The sequence below is a fragment of the Carassius auratus genome, unplaced genomic scaffold, assembly GCF_003368295.1.
Source record: "Carassius auratus strain Wakin unplaced genomic scaffold, ASM336829v1 scaf_tig00017027, whole genome shotgun sequence".
Lineage (NCBI taxonomy): Eukaryota > Metazoa > Chordata > Actinopteri > Cypriniformes > Cyprinidae > Carassius > Carassius auratus.
The window spans coordinates 18,788-46,495 of NW_020524731.1; the positions used below are offsets into that span (position 1 = coordinate 18,788).

General features: G+C 36.5%; 1 protein-coding gene across 1 annotated transcript in view; it reads right to left on the reverse strand.

Annotated features, from left to right (window-relative positions):
• Window positions 1-27,708, reverse strand: part of LOC113075408 (serine/threonine-protein kinase NLK-like) — a 50,303-nt gene that overhangs the window by 17,300 nt on the left and 5,295 nt on the right. The window contains exons 2-7 of the mRNA XM_026248126.1: window positions 20,783-20,912; window positions 20,498-20,553; window positions 7,513-7,619; window positions 6,898-6,983; window positions 4,491-4,700; window positions 2,539-2,640 (exon numbers count right to left, since the gene is read on the reverse strand). Coding sequence (XP_026103911.1) covers window positions 2,539-2,640; window positions 4,491-4,700; window positions 6,898-6,983; window positions 7,513-7,619; window positions 20,498-20,553; window positions 20,783-20,912 — 691 coding nt within the window. The remainder of the gene's footprint in view (window positions 1-2,538; window positions 2,641-4,490; window positions 4,701-6,897; window positions 6,984-7,512; window positions 7,620-20,497; window positions 20,554-20,782; window positions 20,913-27,708) is intronic.

The window sequence follows — 27,708 nt, forward strand, 5'->3', positions numbered from 1 at the left end:
ATACTGTTTTTAACTACTGCTAAAGATTTCAATGAAATTTGAAAAAATAAAAGAATAATTTAATACAAAACAAATGTTACATAGCATGAGTCATTTTTATATTATAAATATTTATTAAAAATAAATAGTAAAAAAAGTCAAACTTTTGCCAATGCATTTATTTCTTTATATAATTTATTATACTTTATCATCATCATAAAACATAATTTATAATAATAAAAATAGTAGTAAATAAAATAAGATGATAAATAGAAACTCAAAAGTTATCAGATAACCTATATTTGTATTACAAATTTTTTATCTATTATAAGAAAATAATAATAAATATAATAAAAAAAAATATATATATATATATATATATATATATATATATATAAAAATTCCTTAATAATACTGATTATAACATACTTATAAAATTGAATAATTTTAATAATAGTAGTAGTAGCAGTGGTGAATAAACTAATTTATATAATTATATTATTATATCAAATTAATAGTAAATATTATCAGACAAAAAAATATTAAATTAATATTTTATATTTGTACTCATTGTACAATTAATTCTAATAACAATAATAATTATTATTATCACTGTTATTATCATTATTATTAGACTACCTAAAAACAGAATGCTGTTGAAAACACTGACCCAGACACATGATCAGACCCGTGAAGAATGGTGTCATCACAATACCCCTCAGACCCATCAGAGACCCCTGTTCTTCAAAACCTGTTCCACGTAACGGGAAGCTCAGTTGATGTACATGATTAAACATCCTGCTCTAGGGCCGCTCGACCACACACAGGAGGCAGCATCGAGTGACAAGGTCAGCCAAATGTCAGTGTGTGTGTGTGTGTGTAGATAGATGGCTGGGATTAAGGCTGGCGAATTTCGACTGGAGAAACAAGTGCCTCTTCACATATAGTCCTAAATGGTAAAGACTTTCTCTAGCCTAGCAGGTGCATGTCTGTATGTATCTATGCAAAGGAGGCGGGCTTCTTGGTGAGCCGCCAGCCATCAGGTCGATGCAAAGCAGGAAGCAGAGGTCCACAGTCCTCGCGCTGCAGTTCCTGTTCTCTGCAGGGTCTCGCCTTTTCAGTGTAGCTGTCTAGAGCCACAGAGCCAACACCCAGTACCGAATCAAACAAACACACACACATATTCACACTCACTGACTGAAAACAGCTTTCTATATACACTCAAAACCATGAGCTTTTCACTTTAACAAACATGGAAACAAAAGGCACGACAGAAGATAAAACCTAAAGTGCTCAACTTCTGAGTCAGGAGTAACTGCAAAATGAATGACTTCTTAAAATTAGTTTTTCGAAACAAGAGATAGACTATTATTTGTATAATATTATAGTTTAGTACAGGTATATAATATTATTATAGTATTATAGCCCTTTATTATTTGGCAATCCTTTACCAATTTATTTATTTATTTTCATAATAATGTTATGGCAAATAACCAATAAATAAAAGTATTATAGCCCTTTATTATTTGGCAATCCTTTGCCAATTTATTTATTTATTTATTTTCATAATAATGTTATGGCAAATAACCAATAAATGACATGTAATTATATATATATATATATATATTTATATTATTATATTATAATTATTATATTAATTAATCAATTATTATTAAAACACTAAAATCAATTGTTTTAAATGCTACATGTGAATTTAGGAATAACAGAAGTTAACATGTGACTCACTCATAGGACGCTGATAAGCCATTTATTTGTTATGGACGATAACTGCAAAAAAGGCGGATTTTAAAATTATGTTCGATTTGAATAAGTGGATTAATTAAAAACACTACATTAAATCAATCGTATTAAATCATAACATTATTAATGGATATTCATTTTGAGGTTTGCTAAAGATTACATTTAGCAGTGTTAAAGCATTAGTGTTTTAACAAATTAACTTCAAGTGAATGTTAAATAAATAGATACTAGCAACTAGCATGCACAATGAAATGAACAATATTGACTGATACCAATTTGAAAAATAAAATAAAAATAAATAAATCTCATGACTCGATATCATTCATCAGTCTACACACTGAATTGCTGCACGCAAATATGTCAATAACAGCCGTCGCGTCTCTCTCTCTCTCTCTCTCTCTGCTCTCATCAACTGATCAATCAGTCTGTCAGTGGATATGAAGCAGGGCAGGAAATGGAGAGACTGCGGGAGGGAGAGGGGCCCAGAGTGAGCGGAGCGCCGGGAATCCTGCAGCAAAGGCTGATGGGAGATTTCTGCGCTCCAGGGGAAGTAGAAGCGACTCGATTCCATAAACAAGGTGCACGATCGGTCAATAGGTGCCGTCACTCAGCGGGAACAGTGAGTCTCCATGGCAGCGCCACAGGGCCTGTTTATAATCAGGCTTCCTGGGACCGAGAATATCAGTGCAAGGGAGCGTTTGCACAGCCTACAAGCCACTAATGAGTCATTGTTTTTCATGACACTGCTTCGAACAGCATGTGCCTAGATTTTGGGACATGGTTTGATTTCAGACTCACCTGTTTATGTGGTCCTCTCAAGATGTGAGCTCTGGCCCCCTCACATGCCGTCCTCATGGCCTCCAGAGACGGAGTCCCCAGCAGATCTGTGATCAAGTCCAGCTAGTGCATAAAAAAAGGGAAGAGCAGATGAGTTTTGTGTACAGAAAGAATAAAGAAGAAAATTTGTAAAAGACGTCTTAAGTCACTGGGGTATATTTTTAGCAATAGCCAAAAAAATATTGTATGGGTCAAAATTTGGGACTTTTCTTTATGCCATATCATTAGGATATTAAATAAAAGATCACGTTCCAGGAAATATGTCAAAACTTAATTTTTGATTAGTAATATGCATAGCTAAGAATTCATTTGGACACCTTCACAGGCGATTTTCTCAGTATTTAGTATTTAGATATTCAGGAGTGTGATTATTTACAATAAAAACAATAAACACATAATATAAATCACTTTATATAACAATTACAATTACTAAGAAATTTAATAAGAACAATTGGTAACACTTTGCTTAAAGCCTTTATGTATAATGCATTATAAATTTATTCATAATGTATGTTGTAATGCATTATATCTTTTAATATGTAATTATAACCAAAGTTAAAATGAATTATAATATTTTAAAGTTTGTCTGTAGTGTTTTTAACAAATTATACATTATAAAGGTGTAACAATGAATAGATGAGTATTATAATGTATAATAACTGTGGTTATAATTATCTATGAGATCATACAATTAATTATATGAATCATTATAAGGCATAATTAATGCAATAAAACTACTGCTACCAAATTGTTAGAAATGTAAACAACAACAACACCAATAACAATAAAAAAAATCAATTATATTGCATAACTGTATTTTAATAATATAATATAATATATTTTTTTTAAAACTCTTTATAAAAACACAAAATAACTAATTGTAACACAAGAGTAGGTGAAAAAAATGGGAAATTGTCCTTTAAAGCAAATACTTTACTGGAGAGAATTTAATGAGCCTAAAAGGGAATGTCGATGTGCTGTTAAGTGCACATTCAGGGCTGTGTGGACACACACACACACACACACACACTTTGAGGAACACTGACACACTGCAAGGCCAGCATTATTAGAACATATGGCTCATAATCTTCTTTGTGAACTACATAAAACTAAAAAGTGTATCTGTATTTGTACTTCTCAAACAGTTTCCGTATGTTACTGCATTATACTTAATGTTTATGAGAATCTGAACAAAATAAGAGTAGAGGCTTCCGTGCATATGTGAAAGCTAGAGACAGGTTCTGCTCATGGCAAACACACAGCTATGGAGGACAGAGGGCTTCTGGGTCACGGCCACACTGGGACTGAGTACAACAGAGCCTTGAGCTGCCCCCGCTCGCTCATTAGCATGGCTCTGTACAACATTTGCCAAAGATACCGTACATTAAGGTCACATGGTTAGCATCAGCGTCCAAGATTTTCTGTTTTCTCTAAGAATGTTAGAAAGCTGGGTATCTATAAAAACACTACTAATGTAACTTTTCTTCTTTATTAAATTATTAAATGTCATACGAATGTAAAGACAAAATTCTCTGAAAAGATTAGTGACTTTATCTGTCAGACAGAAAAGGTCAGGCAATTTAATCCATGAAATATGTTGCAGCTCCTAAGGAGGTTAGAAAGCTTTTTGTTTACTCGCCGAAGCCAATTTTTGACTCACATTTGGCGCTTGGCAAGTGTTAATCGTGGACCCTGATAAAGCAGCTGAACTACTTAACACACCTAAGGGGCTAAACGATCTAAGATCTACAATGATCCTCAAATACCGCAAAAGGAGCAGAAGGTTCTGATTGGCTGATAAGAATGTTGAGACAGGAACATGTTCTACTTGTATCACAATATCACAATGAGTTGTGTGAATAAGCCAGATTCTGCATGCAGATCGAGCGCTGAACATGAGCGTAGGTGAATACCTGTTGGATGGGACTCTGGGCCTGGAAGAGGATGCGTCGGCCAAGCAGTTCGGCAAAGATGCAACCCACAGACCAGATGTCGATGGCGTTGGAATAGTGCCTGCTCCCCATAAGGATCTCTGGTGCTCTGTAGTACTGCGTCACCACCTCCTGGGTCATGTGACGTGACTCGTCCAGCTCCTCCACTCTTGCCAGACCAAAGTCACAAATCTGTGCAGAATTTAGGATTAATATTTACACACTTAATAGGTTGACAAGTGAAGTCTGACGTTGTGCGTTTCTTGATGTATAGAGAAGATGTTTTTCCAAGAAATCAAGCAATAAAACCAAAATTAGACGGAGAGGCTCATTCACATTTGAACCAATCAGATAAACAATAAGTGTGTTATAAACACAAGACCCAATTTCTAATCATCTTGAGTCGCTTGAGTGCTCCTTGGGAAATAAATAAATGGGAAAAATATCTCTGCCTCTTCTTTCCACCCACTTTCAGAAAGAAGGCACAAAAGGGCCTATCATCCATTGCTAACAATTTACACAAGTAGCTCCACCCAGTTTTTCCCAGAGGCCTAATTTTATGCATTCCCACGAGACAAATTCAAATCCTGCAAGCAACGCTTAAACATGCAATTTATTGAAACGATTTCTTGTGTCCTATTGTTCCATTCAAGTAAAAACATCACCATTTATGGAAAGCGTCACAAGCTGGGCAATCAAGGTGTTGCCATGTGGTTGCTTGGGTTTTGTAATTAGTTGCTAGGGTGTTGTAAATGTTTGCTAGGTGGCTACATATTGGCCCATGAAATTGCCCAAAGAGCCCAAGCTTGTTTCTACAGCCAGTTATGGTACATACTGAAATCTAATACTTATTCATGAGTCTCATAGAGCCCAGACCAATAATAGAAAACACGTTATGGATATAAAATTCATCAAATTTGAACCTAGATCAGACTCAGAAAATGTTTGATTGCAGGACATGGCCACAAGATAAGGTCTGGCACGTAATAGCTAAATGAGGGAAACATTCTTCTTTTTCGGAATTGGGGATTAAGGAATAAATGAAGCAGTGCATGCTAAATGATTCCCTCTCTGTGGTCCAATAGCACAATCTATTCCCGCTCTCCCCTCAAGCAAATTTCTCATGCTGCTGGGTAGAGTCAGCACGCACATACACAGAGAATTTCTCTTTTTCTTTATCTCTCTTTTTCTTTATCTCTCTCTTTCTTTATCTCCCATATCAACCTTGCCTTCTCTTTTGCAGCTGGACTCTCTCTATGGGATCCAAAATGAAGATTTATGTCAAGAACTGAGCAGATGAATCAATCGCAAAGGGGCCCTGACCCCCTGGAGCCAAAGATTGTGCATTAGTGTGTGTACGCTGGTGCTGTAGACCTGGCCTGGCCAGACAGATATGAAGCGTCCTCGCTCTTTGGAAAATAGGAGTTATAAAGACACAATTCAAGGCCCATAGGCTAGAGTACATAATGCACAGAGACAAAAGAAGCCAGTACAATAGAGCTTAAACAGGAAAAATGTCACAAATAATTTCATATATACACTTCTTATACTAATCATTTACTGTTACATCCAAATTACACATTTTAAAATTATATCATAATAAAATAACTGTGTTTGAGACACAAAAATGTACACTTTTGATAGCCGATTATCTGGGCCAATTATTCAGTCACATGACTGTTTAGTAGGGCTGTAATGTTGGTTCTGTGATTAGTAGTAAATTTCCATCACATGCTTTCAAATGGAGCAGCATTTATTACACAGAGCTGTAGTTCATTGACAAGCTAAGCAATATTGCGTTCATTATCGGTGATGTATCCCCTGCGATTATGAACGTGATATTGCGTAGCTTGTCAGTGACCCACGACCTTTATGGTTTTCGTATTTTTCATCCGTTCCAATCAAAATGCTTGCTACTGATGCAAAAACACACAAAATCGAACGTAGTCCGAATTTATTTATGACGGACGAAAGTTTCGGAGACTGTGTAAACATGATTGACAACATGAGGTTCTATTTACTTTTTTTACAAACAAAAATTTGTTTCGTTATCTCAAGATATTAATGCTAAAAAACTAAAACAAATGCTAAAATAGTTTTAAAACAGTTTCAAATGGTTTATATGTTAATATACAATTTAAAATGTAAATTATTTCTGTAATGGCAAAGCTGAATTATAATGCTTTGTGAAAACCATTTAAACAGAAAAATGGTTGAATAAGAAGTTTGCTAGATTTTTAACTACTTAAAAAAATGATATCATGTAAACAACTGTATTAAGAGTTCAACAGGGTCCATTTCTGAAATAATAAATGACATACCACTGAAGCAAAAGTACCAGAAAATACAAAATTCCAAATTAGGAAATATCGCCTAATATTTCACTTACCTTAAGCACACAATTGCTGTTGACCAACAGGTTACCGGGTTTAATGTCTCTGTGCAAAATGCCAGCTGAGTGTAGATACTTCAATCCTGTGGACACAACATATACATCAGCCATTAAAGATATTCTGTGGACACAAACTATTGATATGAAGCAGACTACGCTGTTACACTGTACAGGTTTCTTGTTTGGTTTGGTCCGACTTCTGCCTCTATGGTGCCAATTTTACTCTATGATGTAATAAAGCTTTGTTTCACTTTAAAACACTGTTATGTGTTTCATGTGATTCATTAGGAATTAGGTTAACTGGACTCTTAAAGTTCTTTCAGTTGTCCTGCAGTAAACACAATATCAAAGAGGTGACTATTTCTTGCTCTTCCTTTTGTATTCTTACACAATGAGTGGTCCGTCTCTTCCTCCTCCTTTTTTTTGGTGAGTATACGATAGTAAGGAACATCAAGTGGAGAGGTGTGTGAGATTGTGTGTTTCTCTATCCATGAGATTTGGTGAAGAAAGACTCAGCGTGTAGAATGAGGGTGAAGCTTTTGAAATAAAATTTTGAAATTAAGGGCTTAGTGTGTGTGTGTGTGTGTGTGTGTATGTGTGTGTGTCTCTCACCTCGGAGGATCTGGTAGAGAAAGACTTTGACGTGGTCAGAGCTCAGGGGCTGTGGAGACACGATGATCTTATGGAGGTCACTCTGCATCAACTCCGTCACCACATAACTGAGGAAAGGGTTAGGTCAAGGGAAACAAGCATGCCAAAAATAACAGCAGGGAGTTCACACATACAGCAGCGCTCCAAATGATGGGCAGCATTAGCACTCATCTAAAAACAGAGCCAGTGGAGAGTGAGCTGACGGGGAAGTGGAGAGGGTGAATGTGAAGAGGACTAGTATTTGTCTAAAGCGCCACTCCTAGACTGGAGCATGAAGTCAACAGTATTATTCACAGTTTTTATTGTGTGTTTTTATTGTTGTTGAAATAATGATTTTGTTAAAGACTACATTACTTTAAATACATATTTTTTTTACATGAATTGTCATGAACTGTTACTATATACCTGCAAACCAAAAAAGTGGCCTTGCATTCCTGCTTTCGACAGACAGCTAAACACTAGGCAGAGCAGGTTCGTGAGGCTTCACAAGAAAGATCAGGGTGTGATGATGTGGGCATTAAGCGGTGATTAATGAAGACGACGTTGAAAGCATTCATAAGAAGTGTTACAACAGTCACCGAGTGAGTTGAATCCAAAAGGGAACGTAAACTAACCAGCACAACTACTATTACTATAATTCACTTCATTACATGGAGACCGCCAGGGCTCAATGAAAGGCTCCGTTTCCATGTCTAAGGGCATAAAAACACATATTTGCCCTCTTTTACAATTCCCAGAATATAAAACAATGGTGAGCAACTCTTTGCCCTACAGTCCAGCTAATAAACACAAACAGGAGAACTGTCACTTCCGAGTATCTAGGTCTGACCTTTATGTCTAGATGATTATGATGTTGAATAATCTTCACCTGGAGACACACATTATGACTCATTCATGTGCTAAAGAACGAACGAGGAGCAATTATCTGCCTCAGCGCTACTAGTCTCTCAAAACAAACACCAACTTCAGCAATCAACACATATGAGCGCAGACTCAACACGTCGCCTGTCAGTAAATACAGGCGATGGAGAAAGCGTAGGAGGACTTCCTGGCAAAGACAAACCGCCTGTGATCTTCCTTTTATAAACACACAAAGATGAGCTGCCCTCTGCCACTCAGTCCAGTCTAGCATTCACAATCGCTGGCAGGAAGTCACGCACACGTCAAGGTTTGACAGATGCAGATCTGTGGTTCAAAAAAGCTCATCCAGTCATCGACACAGTCAGCAGAGGCAACCCTCTCGTGTGTGTGCGTGTGTGTGATAACTACAGCTGAGCATGCAGGACTACTTGACTGACTGTCTGCTGGGACACGCTCCTCTTCAACACACCCCACGGTTTTCCGTGCTACAAGAGTGTCACAAGTATTTTCATGCCATCTTTCACAGTGTCACTGCAAATTGACACGGCTTCTCTTCGCAGCCTTGGAAGCATCTCTCTTCCACTTTTTGTGCGTCTTAGGCAGGTTTTTTGAGAGCTTTCTTTACATAATTAGTGCTTCTGAACTTGTAGACCAAAGTAAACCTGCAAGAAATTAATCTTGCAATTATTCAAATCTTAGAATATGAATGGGAAAAACAGAAATTAAAATACATTTTTATGACTGTAAAACAATTTAAAATGGAATAAAAATGGCCCAAAAATTTAGTTTTAATTTTAAATAATATTACTAGACTTCTTTAGAAAAGTTACATTAAGCACATAAATCTTTACAGCCCCTAAAATACTTAGAATTCTACAACGAAATAAACTGAAACTAGATACCATATGATGGCTCAGTAGTGCACAACACAATGAAATCTCCACAACGGAATCAACGCATTGGAAATTTAATTGTGTTTTGCTAATTTCATTGTGGTGCAGTTTATTTCTATTGTGTTGTTTCTATTGTGTTCTGCTAATTTTGTTGTGTTGTGGCTTAATTTCACTGTTGCGGCTTGTTTCCGTTGTTTGTTTCCATTGTCGTCTGCTAATTTTGTTATGTTGTCGCTTGTTTCCGTTGTGTTGTGCTAATTTTGTTATGTTGTGGCTTGTTTCCATTGTGTAGGGCTTATATTCTTTTGTTGTGGCTTGTTTCCGTTGTGTTCTGCTAATTTCATTGTATTGTGCTAATTTCATTGTGCTGCGGCTTGTTTCCATTGTGTTCTGCTAATTTCGTTGTGTTGCAGCTTGTTTCCATTGTGCTGCAGGTTGATTTCTTTGTGTTGTGCTAATTACTTTGTGTCGTGCACAACTAATCAAAACATTTTAAAAAATGAAAGTAAAACCAACAATTTTAGGAGTTAAAAAACACAAATTAAGTTAAATTGAAAACATCCATTAAAAATAATAAAAAACGAAAAACTTTGTTTAAAGGTGGTTTCTGTGAACAAAATCCAGTCATTTCAATAGTTAGCTAACCACGCGATCATGAATTCTGTGTAAGGGTGAAAACTCCCCACGCTGATTTAGCAAGTTGATTGCTCAAATTAGCCAAGTTGACCAACACCAAGCTGCTTGATTTGAAAGTGTTATACTAAATTAAGTATTAGTATTTACTCTGAATTTAGTTTTTGCTTTCACCCCTAAATGAGGTGATCACCCAGAACACTCTAGAAACCACAGAGCACCAGCCTAGAAACCACCTAAAACCCTAGCAGAATGCTATAACCACGAAAAACCTTAGCAAACATACACCACGTTCCTGAAATCAAAACGCTCTTGCATTATGGCTGCAAAAAATCCAGATATGTGGCTACAATTCGATAGCATATGGACTATAAACAACCAATTCTCTCCCCTTTTTCTCTCTGAGATTTTCACATTCACCATGAAAGAAAAGCAGTATTTGTTTCACAGCTCTTTGTGGGGTAATAAAACATTTCAACACCACAAAAGGGCAACAGAGCTTTGCTGTTAATTTGTCACATAAACTGGTATTCTTTGAGTATTTAGTAACATGCTATACCTAGAACATAAACCTTGCCAAAAATGTGTAACACATCAACCAAAGTTAACAAGTCAGTACCATCATGCTAAAAGCATGTAAATATTTTACTGCAGGCTGACAGAGTAAAATAGTATTCAATGTTGAAGTGACAATTTACCTCAGACTCAACCTTATGTCAATTCAAACCTGTATGGCTTGCTTTCTTCAGTGCTGGTTTCACAAAAAAGCTGATTTTTTTAAATAATATACTGCCCGCGCTTTTCAATATAATGAAAAAGTTTATGAGTACTGGGGCTTTTTATGCTTTTAAAAGGACAAACAAAGCACAATAAAAATATCATTAAAGGGGTAATATAAAACCTGACTAGAGCAAAACCCCAAACTTTGAAGTCATACAGAACAACAAAAAGGTGAGGAAATGTTTGGTTGAACAACTGCTTTATTTTTTTTTAAATCACACCTGTGAGAATTTTTAACCAGGCTGGGGGTCTCTAAAGCATACTTGTGGAGAGCTCCAGGCAGACCTCCACATGATATTTCGATAATCGCCAGAGAACAGAGGGCTTTTGTCACGTGCCTAATTAGCCTCATGCAAATGATGGCCATGCTTGATTGCTTCACTGAAATGCAAATTACACATCTTCCGAGCTGGGTTCTCCACAGTGTTAGTGCTGACGCAAAAAATACACTCATACTGAAGAGATGAACGGGGACCATGGGGAGTGAAGTGTGTGGCGCTCCGCCGGTTCTCTGTGGCCCGTGACTTTCTTTAGCTCTCCTGTGACTCACTCTCTCTCTCTCTCCCCCACGAAATTAATGTGGAACCAGTGCTGCCGGATCACTATGCCAACTAGCACAGCTTGACTGTGGGTAGAGGTGGAGAGGCACCTGTGGTCTGGAGCCCCCTCCCGAATGACTAACTGACAGTTGAGAGTTACAGAAGGAAGTGGAGTGATTCTACTAAACGGTTCCCATGGTGATGAGCAGCAGAAAACATGAATACACCTGCACATATAGAGAAATGTACACACTTTGTCTAACACCCCTAAATCATACAGAATAAATGCAAAAATACATACTCTGCCCAATTATATTTGGTAAATCATCTTAATGTATGCCTGCCAACTATAGCTGGTTGTTACAATGATAATAAAAAAAAGCATTGGAAGTATGTTTTAGAAGATAATACTATTGTAGTATTCTACTTTAAAATGTAGCATTTAATTAAATGTTACTTGTCATTTCTTTGCAATTTTTTGTGAAATTTGGTCAGTAGTTAGTAGTGAAGAATGTGCTCTAAAAGCGTTAAACGTATATATACATACATATTAGTGCTGTCAAGAGATTAATCACATCCAAAATAAAAGTTTTTGTTTACATAGTGTATATTTATTTTGTATATATAAATACACACCCATGTATGTATATACTTGTATATACATATATGTGTGTGTGTGTGTACAAAGTGTACACATCTTTCAATCTATAGAAAACGCATGAATCTGAGTCTATATATATATATATATATATATATATATATATATATATATATATATATATATATATATATATAAATGGAATTAAATGTGCATGAACACACACAAAACAGCAAATATGCATACTTTTTACCTCATTTTAAACCTCAAATATTTGTAAGTGACAAATTACTGAAACTGTTATTGCATTAAAATCAGAAGAATATTTCATATCAAAAACAAAAACGGCCTGTATTCAACCTTTACATATCAACACTTCTTCAGTATTCAGCACCCGTCTGATAAACGTGAACTATGGCGGGTATCATTCAAAACCCATGATGAAGTTATTTACACTTGGAAGTCTTACAGGAAACAGACTGGAAAAAAATTACCTGGCACAATATGTATCTTTAAGATAATAAGAATCATTTCTAGCTATTCAAATGTCTCTCTAATTCCACAGTCCTGTCAATATTACTGCTTCAACACATGCTATTTAAATATCCACACACACATACACAAGCCCACCCACAAACATGCTGCACACACACACAAACACAGATCACACTTAGCTTACACGCTCATAGATTTGAGAATTGGTACAAACACACAATGCACACACAGAAAGGAGGGTTACACCATGTGTGAGACTGAACACAGCTTTCACAAAGTCCTCTCACATAAAAGCAAGGTGTAACCGTTGCCAGATGCAGACGGAGGGAGGCGTATTTCACAGCTTTGCTGGGTGCTAATTGACCTGCTCGGAAACCTGGAGGGGTGGAGGGTGTTGGGGGGGGGGGGGATCTGCTAATTCTGCTGCTACAGTATTTTCGGTAATTAAACCCAGCGCACCTTGCTTCTGGCAGCCCATTGGCCATTGTAGCCTTTTATCTTCCACATCCTGAACTTCCTGCCTCAGCAACAACAACAGAGAAACGGGACTGGTTCAGCAGGTGAAATCACATTTTATACTTCTAAAGAGTAATTTCTGAACATCATGCGCATCGCACAACACAACAAATAGGAGTATAAAGACTTCAAAGAATGGAAGGAAGAGCTGAACACAAAAACAGACATCCCAAATGCACTTTAAAGGTGTATTGCAAGCAGCCATGCCAGTTCAGTCACTGGCATTAACAATAAATCATGGATGTCTTTGTCCTTTAATCACACATGACTCATTCTGTAATCATGAGACTTCTCACACCTTCAGCATGTGCGCCCAGAAAACACCCGCCGCATGATGCCCAGGCATACACTCTTATATTTTACCACTCAAATGCTCACTGGCTCATCTACATGTGCTTCAGATGCTCAACTTTTTTTTTTTATTAAATTAATGCTGTCAAACGATTAATTGCGATTAATCCATCCAAAATAAAAGTTTCTGTTTACATAATATATGTGAGTGTACTGTGTATATTTGTTATGTTTCTATAAATACACACACGCATGCATATATTTAAGAAAAATATATTAAATATATTTATATAAAACAAAAGTTATATTAATATAAATACATACATTTCCTACCGTAAATATTTCCTACTGCAAAACTTAATTTTTGATTAGTAATATGCATTGCTAAAAATCTATTTGGACAACTTCAAAGGCGATTTTCTCAGTATTTAGATTTTTTTGCACCCTCAGATTCCAGATTTTTTAATAGTTGTAGCTCGATCAAATATTGCCGATCCTAATAAACCATACATCAATGGAAAACTATTTATTCAGCTTTCAGATGATGCATAAAAAAAATAAAAAAAATTACACTTAAGACCAGGGTCACATATTATGTAAACAAAAACTTTTATTTTGGGTGCGATTAATCGTTTGACAGCACTAAATAAATTAAAATAAAACAAAACAGATAAAATAATAACATTAAATAAATAACACTAGCATAAAATAAAATAACATAAATAATGATAATAATAATAATGAAATAAAATTACAAAAAACAAGATACAATAAAATGCAAAAATAAATAACAAATAAAATACAATAAAGTAAAAAGAAAAGCTAAAAATAAAACAATATAATAAAATATTAAACATTAAATCAAATAAATTAGAATAAAATAAAATGAAAAACACATAATAAAAGGTAATTCTGCGTGAACTGCTCCGTTATTAACATATACCTATCTCACCTAGACCAGAACTACAAAACTCAGAACACCTTACCTAACCGCTGTTACATAACTGAAGACAACATGGTGACAAACAATCTGAAACAGGCTTGAGAAGAGTTGACACTGGTTAAAAAGCCCTCTTTCAGACACACCACAGAGAAATCCACATCCTCTTAAACTAGCAACCTCGTGACAACTGTGTTAAAGACAAGGAAGATGAAACAAGAAGGTCGCATATGCATTAAAAAGCCTGACTTGTGTTCAGGACACAACTCGGCAGGTTGCTTCACTTGACATTCTGTGTTTATTCAATAATAGATGCATGATAGGTCAGCGAAGCTTGGCAGGTACTGACAGAAGCCTAGAGTAACTGTTCTTGCTATAAATAGTCTGCTAAGAATTCATCTGGGGGCACGGCCCTCAGTGTGAAAGAGGTTGTGGTGAACACTGCTTGAAGTTCAGATATTTTACTGATCGTAGCATCAAATGAACTGCTCAGCCAACACTGAGTCCACCACTAAAATAGAGACAGCTGATCTGCAGCAATATATTTTATCTGTAAGAAAAACATGTATTTTTCATTTAATGTCATGCTTTTTTATTTTTTTATAAAAAATGATAGAATTCAATAAAATAATTTATTAGAATAACAGAATTGACAGAATTATTGCAATTTTAAATAAATTAAAAATTAATTAGGATTTTATGATTTAGAATGCATTAGTTTCTTTAAAGCCACAAAAATAGATACACTTTCTGTTTGTCAACATATTTTATGCGTGAGAAATGAACATTCTTGTATTTTTCATTTAAATGTCAAGCATTCCTAAGAAACTATAATATAATATAATATAATATAATATAATATAATATAATATAATATAATATAATATAATACATTTTTATATAACTCTATACAGGTCTTTAAAAAAAAATAACAACAATGCCACTGGTTCCATCACAAAATGATTAATTTAATTTGGGCACCTGTACTCAAGTATTCAGATTATGAAAACGCAATAATTCTAAAAATTATTCTCATGATTGGAGACCCTAAAAAAAAGTCACATTGCAACTGCTAAAGATGTTTGTCTTACACATATATACAATTAAAATAAGCACAGATGGAACTCTCTCCACCGGCCCCCGTCCCACCCAGAGTACTCTGCTGATTTATCTGTTAAGTTCTCGAGCCGACCAAAATGTGCATCCCTGATGCATTTGTGTGTTTAACCGTGTCCTGCAGGACTGTGTTCCAGAAAAGCGAGCGCAGGCTCCAATGGAGGAGAGCCAGCACATCCCATCCCTGGGGATTCTGTTATGACAAGTACATGAGAACACGTGTACCCACACATGTACTGTGGCAAACAACCACCTACTTATACAGCACACTGTATATACAGAGCAAATATAAGGAAGTATGCTCTTGCATACATAGCTGAAGCACATTTGAGAAGTTGGAAACCCAGTCCATGTAGCTAAACCACTGACAGAAACCAAGTTCAACTGTAAGAAGTGAACACAAGCATAACAAAAACATCCCTTAGAAAACACCATAAAACACAAATAAACAAGAGGGCTTCTGTTCCGAAATCTAGTGAGTTGCCTACATACGCATTTTTAAGGTCATATAACCTCCTAAGTGACCAATTTAGAATGCTCTACCAAGACAGCAACTCTACACAACACACAAACACAGTACTAGACTACTCCCAATTGATTTCAATACAGCGATCACAGATATTGAGTGAAATATTATTTATACTGAGGTATTTTTGGTATTGAATGTTATGTTTATTTATCATAGGCATTTCTTTCATCTAGTCTAAAATCTATTTTTCTTTCTTCCTGAGTACTATGGATTTCTTTCTTGGCAAAGGATACACACAATACTGCCTTAAGGCTGGAATACACTACACAACTTTCAAAAACTGAACAATACAAGGTATTCTACACTTGTTGTAGAAAGTTACAGACGACAACACCAAAACAGCTAAGGATCACATACTATCAACTTCAAGCTCTTCCAAAACACAGTTTGGCATGTTCTGAAACTTGAGTCATGTTTTGGGCAACAAAAATTGATATATTTTGTATTAGCAATATTTTATGTGAGAAAAACATGTTTCTATTTTTCACTTAAATGTTAAGCTTTATTAGGCCTTTATAAAAAAGTGCCAACTAGGGGTGTAACGATACGCGTATTCGTATTGAACCGTTCGGTACGACGCTTTCGGTTCGGTACGCGGTACGCATTATGTATACCGAACAGTTCGTTGGACTAATTCATTATATAAAAAAAAAAAAAAAAAGAGAAATATAATGATATGCGTTCAACAAGGTAGCCCAATAACCCAAACGACGTAACAGGCAACGCCCCTGACACTCCCGAAGAAGAAAAAAACACCAACTTATATGTTTATGTTAGGGTACTACTCAGTCAGGCGCTCGCTCACTCAGTACACGCTGAAGGCTCGTTGCAAAATGGCCAATGCGTTTAACAGACTAGAAATGAGAAGATCCTCCAATAACCAACAGGTCTGGTGTTTGGGTGCACTTTGGATTCCCTTTAAGCTATAATGGTGATGGCAAGAGAGTGGTGGATAAAAAAACAACGGTATGTCGCATCTGCAACATGACAGGGTACACCAGCGGGAATACAAAAAAAAAAAAAAAAAAAAAAAAACACCAGCGGGAATACTTGAAACATGTCAACTCATTTACGCTGACATCACCTTATTGTGTCAGTATCTGGGAAAAGACGAAAAAAATGAGAAACAAGCACGCAACAAACTATCCCTGCAGCATTTAGACACCGGTATTATAGCTTACAGGGAATCCAAAGTGCACCCACACCAGACCTGTTGGTTATTTTAGGATCTTATATTTCTGGTCTGTTAAATGCATTAGACATTTTGCAACGAGCCTTCAGCGCGTGCTGAGTGAGCGAGCGCCTTAGGGGCCGTTCACATATCGCGCCTAAAAACGCATGGAAAACGCTAAGCGCGTCTTTCTCCTCCTTTCCAAAGCACTCGGGCAGAAGCGCTCATGAGGCGTCTGTCTTTGCTAAGCAACAATGACGTGCTCTCTCCATGAGACGCGGAAATTTCAGCGAATGATAAATGGATTTGCAAGCTCTAAAAATCGCTTGCAGTAGCTCTGCTACTAAATTTATTTCAAAATTGCAATCCATATACAACTGTGAACAGCTGTTCCTTCATCTTGGCTGAGTTTTCAACGTTGTTACGGGAAAGGATGAAGCTGATTGGTTAGTTCTTGTCACATGACCCGCGGTGCGCTTGCAGCATTCTGAAAAGTTGAGATGTTTTTACATTTTGCTGTATCTAAAACGTACCGAACCGAACCGTGACATCAGTGTATCGTATCGAACCGAACCGTGAATTTTGTGAACCGTTACACCCCTAGTGCCAACACTACCACTGGTTCCAAAACAAAAAATACATGCATTTTACATCTGGCAACATATTTTATGCAGCATATATGAAACGGCGGTCGAGCAGTCAGATGCAGAAATAACAGCCATTATAACAAGGAGCATTGAGCACAGTTCACACATCAGTCACTGAGAAAGACACCATTCAGCAAAAGGTATAATTAGCTGGAATACACAGCGGCAGTGTTGTATGAAATAACCTTTCCAAACAGGTCTGCTGAGAACCATTGAGATCCCTGGCCTCTGGAATATGGCTTTTTTATTAACTTTTTGTGTGAATGGTACGTGTACATGTCAAGGAACACACATTTTTGATTGTCTTACCAAGCGGTTTCAAAATATACAGCTCAAGGAGCCAACAGCCAAGAATGGATTGATGTTTTTGTTTCTTAATCCATTCAAATGAGAGCATAAAGGTTCTACTGTGCTGTGTACAAGCAGAAAGATATGAGTCTACGTTTAATCCGTTGAGTAAATAAATACTTTAAGCAGAACAAAGACAGTGGCACTGTGGGGGAACGTTATCACACAGAATAGAAATGTTCCTTTGCACCTGTGTGTGTGTTTACAATCTCTTATTATGCTGCTTCTGTGGAGGTCTGACTCTTGAAAAACAGAATGGGAAACATTAGCATTATAGCCGTCACCATACTGTGAAGAACCATGATCATTTTACAAATCGAAACATTTTCATAACCACATATCCCCCTCCCCTCTTTTTTAAGGGACATATTGCAATTTTTTCTAATCATTATTTTCTGCAAAACAGCCAAAATCAAATCTTCTGCAATAATTTTAGGGGTAGAATTTATGGAATTCCGCAGAATGAATATAAAAGTAGTGTACAAATGGACAAAAAAAAAAAAGGCAGGACATTTTTAGTATCTTTTTGTATTTCAACTTTTTAACATTTTTTATTTCAGTTAGTTGTCAAGGCAAGGCATTCCTAATTATGTGTCTGTGTGTGTGTTTTAAGTTGTTCTTCTAATTTTTATATTTTATCTTTGAGATTCTTATCTTTGAGACCTTTTCTGAACCTTAAAATCCATAACTATTTGAATTTCTTTGTATAAATGACCCCTATTTTACATATAAAAGCAATTCTGAAGCTGTAGTTCTCATGTTATTTTTGCATACATGTTAAATTAATCCTATTTCCTTCAACGTGTCCCCTTTAATTCTGGTGCCAAATTGGAGAAATGTAAGCATGCACTATGCCTGAATGTGCATTACATCTCTAAGCACTCTCATAGCCATAAAAATCAATAACTGTAGGGGGTTAAAATGTATGTTGCCTTGCACATTTACCCTTTCTTTACATGCACACAGCATTGTTTACTAAGGTTATACGGTTATACGTTTACTGCTCACGCTGCATGAGAAACGTCTAAAAATACAAAATCTCCCAGTTAATCAACACAAAAGCTTTTTGTTCCTGATTTTGAAGAGCTAAAATTCTAGCTAATTTAAGAGGAAGACTGTCCAGTTCAAATCATAGAACGCCTCTTGGTATTTGATGGAGAAATTACTGCTAGAAAAGTGGCTTACAGAGTGCATATCGGGTGACCGGGCAAGAGCGGTAAATGAGGAAAGCGTGTAATTCCTCTGATTAAATTATAAACCAAATGAAGAAGCTGGGGATGCCTTTAGCATCCTGCAGACCACATCCAGGAAATATCAGGGGAAAGAAAAGGCCTTAAAAATGTTACATAAATACTTAAATACAGTGTTCCTGTAGCTCAACTGGTAGAGCACTGCGCAAGGTTGGGGGTTCGATTCCCCGGGAACACATGATATGTAAAAACTGATAGCCTGAATGCACTGTAAGTCGCTTTGGATAAAAGTGTCTGCTAAATGCATAAATTTAATTTAATTTTAATTTTTAATTTTAAAAATAACATATCAGCTTTTTCTGAAATCCATCTGAAACGTCATCCCGATATTCCACTATTAGAACAAAACCATTAGGAGATAGAAAGAGAAATGAGGAGAAAAGAAGACCCCTTTTAACCTGTGATAATCAAAGAGCAAGACGGAACAGTTTTGTCGATATTGTGGATGGCATACTAGTTCCCATAAGTACAACTGGATCCTTCCTTGCCATCAAAAACATTCAAGCACAGCATGAGGCAAGTCATCACCTCTCTAAATATAATGTTCAGCTTGATCCCACTTTAGAAACCACAAAAGGCACATAAAAAGCATTTGTGCAGCAATATAAGACTTTAAAACAAGGCCTCAGATGCCCTTTTGACGCAGAAGCTCTGAAATCTACAAGCTATTGTTTCATACTGCTACTAACAATTCTTTAATTGTTTTCAAGCTCCAAGCTTTCAAGGTTTAAAAACCGCAAAGAAAATCTGGATTTAAAATGCCGTTTAAACCTGTAAATAAACAGAAAGCTTGAGGATTCTGAAAAATGTAGAAGAAATAAATGTGTGTGATTAACTGTACGATTAAGTGAAATGAATCCAAACTGGTTAGGTGTGATTATCAAATTGCAAAAGCTGAAATATAATTTAATTAAATAAATATATGCAATGTGTGTTTCACAGTGAATCGGGGTAGCACTGTCTTCTTTTATACATGAGCAGCTCATGATCTGGTGTTTTAGCATCTTAGTATATTTTCAGTATAATAATAATATTAATAACAACATTTTTGGACCAACAAAAAGTATGTCTAATCTGGACCTTTAAAAATTAATTCTATAAAAAATATTTTAGTTTAAAATCAAATGTGCAAATTTGTGAGGGTCAGATGTCAGACGTTAGATGTTCTTGAAGATGCTCTTTAGATTATTATCACATTGTGGATTCCAGACTCAGCCTATAATTCCCACATCAGCCTTAATGTTTATTTTTGATAAAATTTTTGAAAAATCTAAACTTTTGGGGATCAAAATCCCTTCATTTGACATCACCTGGTAGATTAGCTTTCTGTTTAGGATACATTTCCTCAAAGTAGTCGATGTGTGGAGGCTGCAGAATATCCAGAGCTGACAGCACCTGTGGAGAAACAAAGACAGAGTGCCAGAGGTCAGCTTTGACGCCAGAGAACGTGGGCACTGACACCAGCCTTCATATGACATTCGTTTCCCAGGCACCAGCAGCCCAGGGACAACAAGAGCTAGCCAGGCTCCCGCTAATGGCACCGTGGGGACAGCACGTAGATAGCGAGAGTTAGGTAACACTAACTGATTAAAAACAAAACAGTAGGGGATGGTGGGAAGCTCACATTGTCGTGCTTGAAGAAACAAAGCATCTTCAGCTCGCGGAAAACCCTCTTGCAGGACACAAGGTTTTGGAAGACATTGGGCATCTTTTTGAGGGCCACGCGTTTGCCATCTCTGGGGTCTGTCACTGACCTGAGGAGAACAGATGAGAAATAAGCCATTAGGCAGGGCGATATACCAATAAATGTCTACATTCAAACCAAAAATTATCAATATATACATTAGCATTCAAAAGATTTATAGTTTTGAGAGAAAATGTATTGCGCTCAATAAGGCTGCATTTATTGAATTCAAAATAAATAGAATTTAAAATATGAAGTTTCTTTGCAAAAACAGATAACTCCACTTTATCATGTTTTTTTGTTTTGTTTTGTTGTGTCAGTTAGCAGTAAGTTTTAGTTCTTTTTTAACCTAATTAAAATAACACCAAGTGCAGTTTGACTGAGATTATTTGGAATCATGTAAAAACATGATTTTTTTTTCAAATCAAGAGCCGTGGGAACGAGTCGAGGCCAGTGGAGTAATTGGAAATGAGCGACATTCACCAGTCTCGAGTCCCATGGAGGAGATCCGGAAGGATAAAAAGAGAAGTTACGAGAATGAAGGACGAGAGAGGACCAAGCCTGGTTTTTATTTTGTGTTTTGGTTTTGTCTGTGAGCGGCAGTCATCCGAGAGGGGCTGTTGCGCTGTTTTGAGTTTATTTTGTTATAAAAGTTTGATTTAAATGTTCGTTGGTTACCGCCTCCTAATTCTCGACTTACGAACTGTGTTACACTTTTTTTCTTTCTTTTTTTTTTTCTGCACATTTTCTATTATCGTATATTTAAAAAAGTCATTTATTTTTGTGTTGGGTAAGATACATTTTTAGCAGCTATTATTCTAGTTTTGAGTTTGAAATGATCCTTCAGAAATCATTTCTTATTACTACCATTGTTGAAACAATTGTGCTGTGTAATATATTTGTGAAATATATTTGAAACTTTTTTGGGGGATTCTATGGTGAATAGAAAGTTCAAAAGTAACATTTAATTTTAAATAAAAAAGCTTTTTTCAAATTATAAATGTCTACACTGTCACATTTTGATTTCATGCATCCTTACACATTCTTCTTTTTTTTTTTAAGAAACTGTCTGACCCCAAACTTTTGAACAGTAGTGTATGTATATGATTGTGTTTTTCAATTTATCCACATTGGTTTTTGATGACAAATGAACCATTTTGAATTAGTTCATTGAAGCAGTTTGAAGTGATTCATAATTAATCAAAGTCTTGAATCTATCAATTCTAAAACTAGTACTTTGTCACGATTGAAGAAGGGATCGCAAAATTAATCTCAAGACATGGAAACTTGTTATTATAAATAAAAAAGTGCATTAAAATAACTGATAGTCATACTGTAGTGTAAAAAAAAAAATTGTCAGCAAAAACTTTTCGAACACATTGTGTATATTTGTAACATCTGCCAGAACTAATCTGCAATTTTATAATATATTTTGATTAATTTTGACACAAAAAGAAGAAGAGAAGATCAAGTGAGAGATGACTTGTTGATAAAAAGGCAAGCGCTAAAGGGCCCTCAGTAATGGTCTTGAATGTTGCCGGTGCTATGAAAAGCTTGATGTGTCCTTAATGAGAGATGCCAATTGGTATAAGTGCCTCACCTTCTTCCCTGAACAGTAACACATTTTCCACAGCAATGTTAAACAAATTACAAAAATGTAGCTATCATTTCCCGAGCATAACGTGTCATTTCAACTCGCCGCTGTGCAACACTATACCAGTTTGACTGTTCATTTTTATGTACTGACTACACATGAAAAGACATTTTCTCTCTTGAACTGATAACATCCATGATTATAAAACAGAGCTTGCGTGCATTTATGCAAACTATAAAGTGCACAGTAAGTCTCAAAACAATACACAGATGAGTCATATATAATGTACGTATAAGATTTTCATAACATAGAATGCTTTAGCTGTTTTGGTCTCATAATAATTATCTCCAATGTGGCTGGTAAACCTCAGAGGTGTGATCAATGTACACAAATAAGTGTGTCCCTGTACATCTCACCTAAAACGAAACGGAACATTCAGACTTAAAAACAATTCATGCTCACGCAAACACACACACACTTTTGCTTTTTAACCATTATAATGGCACACAGAGTGCTTGATATGTTTACTTGGAGCAATGTATGTGGTAGGAAAATAAGACAAAGTGGAACAGAGCAGCTAGTGAGAGATATATATTAGGGATTAAAAAATAAATGAGGTGTTTATTTAGGGTCTGAGGAAACACTGATCGGGCAAATGAATGATTAACGGAGAAAAAGCTCTCTTGGGTCGGCACCATGCACACAAACACTCTCGCACACACACGTCTGGTCACGGCATGTGATTCACAAGCTGGATTAGACAACAGCACGAGGGAGAGGGGGAGGAGAGAGAGAGAGAGAGAGAGAGAGAGAGAGAGAGAGAGAGAGAGAGAGAGAAAGAGATGTTTCTTTGATAAAAAGGCAATCGCTACAGTACTGCCATCTCTCCACAGTATCAAAACAAAAGCTACAGCAGGAAATGAAGATAAGTTTCTTGGAAAATAGAGCAATAAAGAAAGACAGTCTTGTATAGATATATATGAAATGAATGTAAATGTGACAGACAACGCAATAGATTTGCACAGGAAGTTATCGAGGGACAACAAGGATGGAGTTTATTCCCACATCCCAACCAGCCTGTCACAGCAACACTAACTCGACCAATGGCGTAGCTTTAGGGGCGGGACTATCTATGTGTTTGCAAACGAGCCGTTTTGATGCTAGTGGCAACACTTCCATTGAATGTTTTGCATTTAAGAATTAAATATGAATCATTTGTTAGTTAGTTAATTAGTTCCGTGATTTTGTATCTGTCTAAGCTTAGTTCCCAGACATACATGAGAGAGACTCATCTAATTGGACTCATTAAAGCTTTGTCAGCAGCCTTGCCTCAAAATCCCTCCCTCCACCATTTCCAGGTGCCAGAAAAATAAGGACAACACAGCCACGTGAGCCCGACTGACGCCTGGACCCGAGCTCCCCGAGCGCTCTTCAGGACTCACACACAGAACCTACTTCCTGGAGACCGCAGAGCGAAGCGTCTAAAATAGAAAGATACGCCTCACTCTCACTCCGCATCTATCGCTCCATCTATTTCTCACTCTCTTTCCCTCTGCTTTTAATCATTGGCTATTCAAAGATGAAAAGCCTTTCCGAAAGGGAAAAGATTATCTGAGCACTTCAAACATGGCTTTTCTCTCTCCAAGAGCACATGAAAATGTCCTCGGAAACAAAAATGGCTCTTTTGCTTGACGTTCCGAAAAGTAATGTAGAGGTTGATTTAAGGTCTAGCTGACTACAGGATAAACCCTTTGGGACTAAAGAGTAGTTACTGTATATGAATCTGGAAGTATGAAATGGCTCTCTCCCACATTTCTTTTTTCTTCTGCTGTCAGCGCTGTTCGTTTAAAGCAGCCAATCAAGTTCAAAACAATTCAGCGTTTACATCATCTTTTGAGATTGTTGTTTTCTGTTCCATTTTGTTAATATTAATAGATATTAAGGACTTTCTCATCAAGTCAGCCAGTTCATATCAATTCAAGGTCTTGACCATTCCATTCACTGTACAATGTACTTCTGAACAAAGGTATCTTTCACCGCATTCATTGACACACATAATAACATGCAATCTCACTGTACTGTGTAATTATATAATTATGCTGTTTACGTGGAGATAAGAACTTGTAAAGCCGGTCTAAGAAACGTAGAAGAACCTCTCAAGTGCAAAGCTCAAACTCAAGGTGAATTCTGCAAGCGAAAATCCATAAGACAAAAAAAACAGATCATCTCATGAATACTACAAGAGCCGAATCCACTTTGTGTAGCCGAGACTCACACCTTGAAGGTTTGTTCTAGTCTCAAAGGCTATTGATTCTGCTTGGCTAACACATGCAGATCCGTATCACATACAGATTGCCGTGTTTTGTATCAATATAATACCAGTTAGTGGATACAACAATGCGCTGATGAAAATCTGCCCCTAAACCAGGAGAAGGAGAGCCATGTAATAAGTGGGTAATTCCTGCTGAAGTGTATCTCGTGATAAAAAGGCTTTCTCTGGTGGAGTGTTTTTCTGTGGGTTGGGCGTTCTGAACTGTGTGAAACCTATAGAGATCAGCTTGTAATCTGAGGCCAGCCATTTTTCCTCAGTCGTTAATAATTCATCATCGACCATATTCGCTTTGGCACTGGGGGACAATGGCATGTTTGAAAAAAAAATAAAAAAAAGAGTATTTTTAGAGAGCAAACAAGATTTCAGGGTGCTGGCGAGAGGATGTATTTTTCCGAGGCTTATTTAACAGTTTCAAGACGACAAATACAGGCCAATTCAGATTTGAAAAACTTTGTGTTAGTTTACCCAGTCGCTAAAGGAACTGTCCTCTAAGTGTTTGGTAAATTGCTCAGTGCTTTGAAAGAATACAAGCTCTCGCTGTAAACTGCAAACAGATTCGGAGTATAGACTGCTACTAAAATTGCCCACAGAACAACTCTTCAGAAAAATAATGCTGTGTGTTCTGTGCATTCAAGATGCCACTTCAGACTTCATAACAACATATTTTACAGATGTCTACTGTTAAGAACTCATTTCAAAAGCAATGCAGGCCACAAACAATGAAGCACTGAAGTTGTAGTTTGATGTAGGCTGTAAATCTATGTAGGCTGAAGTCAGCCATGGATCTTAAACCATCCCTCAAAATGAAGAAGAGATGACTGTTATGGGGTTGAATTAATAACGGATACCAAAAGTTTCTCAGCATCTTGTATTTTGGCATCAATACTAAAACAAAACCTTGTTCAACAAATGAACAGTCTCTGCTAAACAGGACTAAAACAATATCAATAATTCCCTCTTTTTTTTTTTTTCTATTCCACAGCCACATTTCTAATATATTAATCCTTAAAAATATAAAATATCCAATAGCAACCAAAATATACACTGTAAACGGATACATTTCAATTTATTACAATTATAACGTTTTAAACTAATTAAAAATTATAACAAATTAAATATATATACTGTAGTCTAGCTACTATCAAGAGTTTGAGGTCAATACGATTTTTTTTTTTTTTAAAGAAATTAATTCGTTTATTCAGCACGGATGCATTCAAATGTTCAAAAGTGAAAGTAACAAATTTATAATGTTGCAAAAAAAATGTATTCCAAAATAAATGCTGTTTTTATGTTTGTTTGTTTTTTTTTGGAGCTTTTTATTCATCAAAGAATCCTGAAAAAATATTATAATTCACACAAAATTATTATGCAGCATTATTATTATTTATAATTATATTTTCGGACTATAAGTCGCACCTGAGTATAAGTCGCATTTATTTAGAACCAAGAACCAAGAGAAAACATTACCGTCTACAGCCGCGAGAGGGCGCCTTTATGTTTTCAGTGTAGACTACAGGAGCACTGAGCAGTATAGAGCGCCCTCTTGCGGCTGTAGACGGTAATGTTTTCTCTTGGTTCATTTCTCTTGGTTCATTTCTCTCGGTACATGTCAAATTGATTTTGATAAATAAGTCGCACCTGACTATAAGTCGCAGGACCAGCCAAACTATGAAATAAAGTGCGACTTATAGTCCGGAAAATACGGTAAACATTTACAATTATTTTTCTCCACTGTTAATAATAATGGTTCTTGAGCAGCAAATCAACACATTAAAATTATTTCTGAAGGATCACGTGACACTAATAATGAGTTATGATGCTGAAAATTCAGCTTTGTCATCACATGAATAAATGACATCTAGAAAAATATTAAAAGAAAACACTTTTTTTTTTTAAATTATGGGTTTACTGATTTTTTTTTAAAAAATCCATTAACTGTAGCCCTCTAGTCTTCATAAAATACTTCTTTCAAAATCTTACCAACCCTAAACCTTGGAATGGTAGTATATATTGCCACATACACACACACAATATTTTATACTTGTTGAGCAACAAAATGAAAATTAAAATGTCATATTAGCATTGCAAAAACATTTACCAGATCAATCCATGGACTTTCACTTCAAATGAAAGCCAAATGTTTAAATGGATTTAAGTTAAAACACATGATAAAACACAATCAACTCTCGCCCTATCGTGACCATTCATTCAGCTGACCTGAAATTCTCTCACACCGGTCCTATGGCTTTTTTCACCGTTGAGCCCTGAGAGCTAAAAGCAGGCAGGGATAAAACACATTCAGTGGCACTTGACAATTAACTGCTTACTTAACTGCATTAATACTTAATGGATTCTCGCATGTCGAAAGATGACAGACGCCGTTTCAAGTGCACACACTCAGGAAATCACAGACTGAATACTTCATGGGCAACATTTTGATGAGGAACCAGACATTGTTGATTTATGATACACTGCCTTTTTTGCAGTCGCAGAGGAAAAGCGCTAAGAGAATCTGGCTTTTTCATTGTGGGCCCTGGGAGGATAGAGTGATTGTAGGGTTTTTGGCAGTGCCACACAGCTCTCCGTCCCCAGCCACTTTGATGTTCCTAATTAATCTACAGATCCCGGCCTCTTTTCCAGCCCTCCGCACAGATTCTTCCCCCTCAACCTCAAAATAAAACATGGCGTCAGAGTCGCTGATGTACACTTCCTGTCAGTAGGGGTGACGAGGGGAGCGAAGGGCCCGTCAGTCAGGGTTTGCGTCAGAGTCGTTACGCACGTTGACTGTTTAATACGCCGGCCCCTTGAGTTGGATGGGGTCTGAAGGTTGTGTTTGAATTAGCCTAGCAAGGATTAGCATATGCCTGCATAATGAATCAAAAAGGCAGCAGCACATCATGTCAGACCATCTGAAGTCCCTGCACGATTCGCGAGACACAC